Genomic DNA, 3,611 nt, shown 5'->3' with positions numbered 1-3,611 from the left:
TTTCTTGTTTCATTCATTCAGTAGTATGTTAGTGTTATGAAATGGCATGAATACGGAAAACAACACAGAATATACCAATATGTACCGGACTTGAACAACTCATTTACATTACATGTACAGTGGTTATATTGCATTTAATAAATCATGTTCAATCATCTTCTGGCTGCATGTCACAAATTACAGTGGACATTTGTGAAATGGTTTTAAATACAATTTGTCCCCTTTTTTGCAAAAAGAAAAAAAAAATAGTTGGGAAACCTCCGTGATTAAACACAGGTTTAAAGTCTAAAAGAAGCTTGTACTTTTTTATTAAAAAAATAATCTTGGTTTGATAGTTTAGCTAAAGAAGAAAAACAAATGTGCCCTTAGAAGTATTTTATTACAGTAATCCGCAGAACATCAATGGAAAATAGAAATTGGCATACGTAAAATTGAATATTAACATAAGGTTGTCTATGTATTTTCTAAATCACCTCTTAATGTGGCGACAATGCTAATTACAATTAATTTGGAGCGCAGCTCGTATTTATGTAATGAATTCAGAATGCTAACTTTTTACCTCAGTCTTATATTTTTAATATTCTACAGCTTAGGTCTTTTGTTATTGCAGCGTTTCTTGCTACCACATTTCATTGTTTATTATTGCAGAGGGAAAACTAAGGTTGCATAATATGCTTACTGAAGCACAATCGGATTATCCTTGAACGCCCCTTCAAGTGTAATTTCACAAACGGAACTGTTGTTAGTTCGGTTATTTCTACCCGGAGACATCTAAGCTTCCCACCGATTACGTTTGTTGATAGTACACTGCTAGCGCGCTTCCTGTTGTTGTCATAAAGTGTAGTCCAGGTTAAACAAGTGGATGTTTATGATTGGAAAATGTTCGCAGCGGGTTTGAAGTGTCCCGGCTGCGGCTCCTCCAACATAGTGGACGATGATCTCTACTGCCAAGCCCAGCTGGTGTGCGTGGACTGCGGCTCGGTGGTGTCTGAGGGGACCCTGGCCGATGACCCGGTGGGGGGTACAGGTAGGAACAGGACACCAACACCCCCTCGTTCATAGAAAATGTCAATTAACAACCCTAGTTTCATCTATATATATATATATATATATATATATATATATATATATATATATATGTGCATTTACTCAGATTATAGTCCGCAGATTATCACTAAGAAAGATTAGCCATTGATCAGGTAACTATATTATTAACACAGCCACAATATTGGTGACCAAAGTGCTTACTAAATTCAGTATATCAAAAATAAAAAGGAAGAAAGAAAATTAGAAGTGCCACCATGTTTAAATAAAAAGTTAAAATACAGTTTGGCTTAAATAAAAATCTTTCAAGTCCTTTCCCTTAATTTATTGTCTTTAAAAGTCAAGCATTTTTTTTATTTATTTTCTCCATCTCATGAAATTTACTTTAAATTGCTTTTTGTGTGATAATATTTATGTTTGCTGTCATAAACATAATTTCCTGCTTTCTTTCTTCCTGCTATGAAACCAATATTGAATTGCATTTGTTTCTGAAATGTATGTGCCAGATAAAACATTTAACTTACCTTGCCTTGAGAGACACAGATCTGTAAAATGCATTTTATACTGCTTCATGACTTGAATGCTTAATCCATGAGAAGTGAAAACAGAAACACACCGTGAAAGATTAACTAAATAGTACCTCAATATACTGTTGGAGCACCTGACTTGCTTTTTATCAAATTTACGTAGAAGGTGTCAGGAGAGGGAATACTCTTCAGGCTTCATGTCTGAGTTGATATATTCAGCTTTCATGCTGCTAAAACGTGAGGGAAATCGGTTCCACATATCAGCCTGGAACAAAGTAAGAAGTTTGTTCCAGCGTTAGAAGTTGATGTTGACTAAAAGAAGCATGATCAAACATGTAAACGGGTGAATTTTCAATGGATTACCAGGTAAAATCCAGGTCATTTGGTTCAATTTATTGACGTGTATTTTTTTTTATTTCTCTACAGATGTCAGCTACAGCAGGACCACAGCAGTGACAAAAAAGCCCTGCCTCAATCTGATAAAAGGTGAGCTCTTCTGTCCCAAAGCAGCTTGTGCTCGTTATGTGTGTACACTTCTTACTGCGTAAAAGCCTTCAGCCACTACAAGATGATTTTCCCCCAAAGGAGCCAGACCTTCTTTTAATCTTTTAAAGTGACCTGTGCAGGACTTTTTTAGACTTTCTGAAGGCTTTTCAAACCTATGTTTTTTCCAGCACAAAGTTGATAGACTGAAGAATGATTCACCTCTGATGTGCTGTCATCTTTTTGCAAGATGTATTTTTTTTTTCCATTTTCTTTTCAACATGAAGTGTTGTTGGGATAGTTTTAAGGCCTGAGGCTTGTTAGTCCTTCTTTTAATCCAGTTTTCTCAGTAAGACCTAAGGAATGATGAAAACCTCGGTGAAAAAAGCAAAAAGCAGGTTTTCTTCTAAAAGTTGCTTTAAAAGCTACTCATTAGATCAGATAAATTTTTTATGTGTGTCTGTTAGCTGCAAAAAAAACAACAACTTGTGCTTTTGACATAAGGTGGTTCTAACAAAGCTACCAAAGATACAATTTAAGACAGATTTTCTTTGAACAAGATGACACACTGTGTTATATTCTCAAGAAAAATAAACTAGTTTATGTCTTCCATTTATTTATAATTGTGCTTATCGGGAAAATATGTTATTGTCGTCCTTTTTAGACCCTTTTCTTTAATCCCAATGCCTCTTAACCTCTCGTACCTCTTGGCTTTAGCTGAAAATACACATCAAATGTGAGAACAGAGGGCAGTAGAAGTCACTCCAACCAGCTAGACCTATTATTTTCTGTAAAAACTGCATGGATAGTGTTTTAAATATAAAACAAAATGCAAAAAACTGTATCTAAGCCAGTGGTTCCCAAACTTTTTTTTCTGCGCCCCCCCAGTGGTTTCCAAACTTTTTCTGCGCCCCCCCTATGGATTACAAATGGCTGTCTGGTTGAAACGACGCGTGTGTCACGGGGGGGGCATCGACTTTGGGGGCAAAATGAATGTACGTAGCTGAAAATAGACACCAACATCGGTAGCCTACTACAAGGTACTTGTTAAGCTAAAGGTTCTGTATTGATATTAGCTAGTCATCTTTTAGTTAACATTATCTGCATCCAACAGCTTTACTCAACTCAGTCGGTTAGTTTGGAGGGAAAAACTGTGAAAAGTTCTTTGTGTTTTGCTGGTTTGCTGCCGTGATTCTAACACAAACCTACGTAGCTCCGCACAGCAGCAGCAGGTCTCCTTCACAGGTGTAAACCCAGCGCGAGCGTCGTAGCGCTCATGTTGCGTTTAAAGGCGGCTCGGAAAAACAGGTTACAACATGTTAACAACGGATTAAACAGTTTTAACTGCTGATAAGTGACAGAGGACACAAATATGGGAGGTGTGGAAGCCTCTACTGTATCAAATTGACATAGTTATAACAGAGAGTTGGCCATTCTAAGGTAAAAACCCAGCGCATACAGTGTTCATGTTTTTTTTTTTTTTTCATCCAGACGGCTTCCCCCCCCCCCCCCCCCCCACACACCCCCCCCCCCCCCCCGCGGGGCGCCCCCCCCCCC

The 3,611-nt window shown here is 37.7% G+C and overlaps 1 protein-coding gene across 1 annotated transcript in view; it reads left to right on the top strand.

Annotated features, from left to right (window-relative positions):
• The first annotated feature begins 743 nt into the window (after positions 1-743).
• Positions 744-3,611, top strand: part of brf2 (BRF2 general transcription factor IIIB subunit) — an 8,742-nt gene continuing 5,874 nt past the window's right edge. Inside the window, exons 1-2 of the mRNA XM_015056885.1 lie at positions 744-1,027; positions 1,998-2,057. Of these exons, the coding sequence (XP_014912371.1) occupies positions 880-1,027; positions 1,998-2,057 (208 nt within the window). The 5' untranslated portion in view covers positions 744-879. The remainder of the gene's footprint in view (positions 1,028-1,997; positions 2,058-3,611) is intronic.

This window comes from Poecilia latipinna, unplaced genomic scaffold (genome assembly GCF_001443285.1).
Source record: "Poecilia latipinna isolate Pla-1442-1.1 unplaced genomic scaffold, P_latipinna-1.0 Scaffold1414, whole genome shotgun sequence".
In the NCBI taxonomy this organism is placed as follows: domain Eukaryota; kingdom Metazoa; phylum Chordata; class Actinopteri; order Cyprinodontiformes; family Poeciliidae; genus Poecilia; species Poecilia latipinna.
Note: the sequence above shows the minus strand (reverse complement) of the source record. Positions and strands in the feature narration are given on the sequence as shown.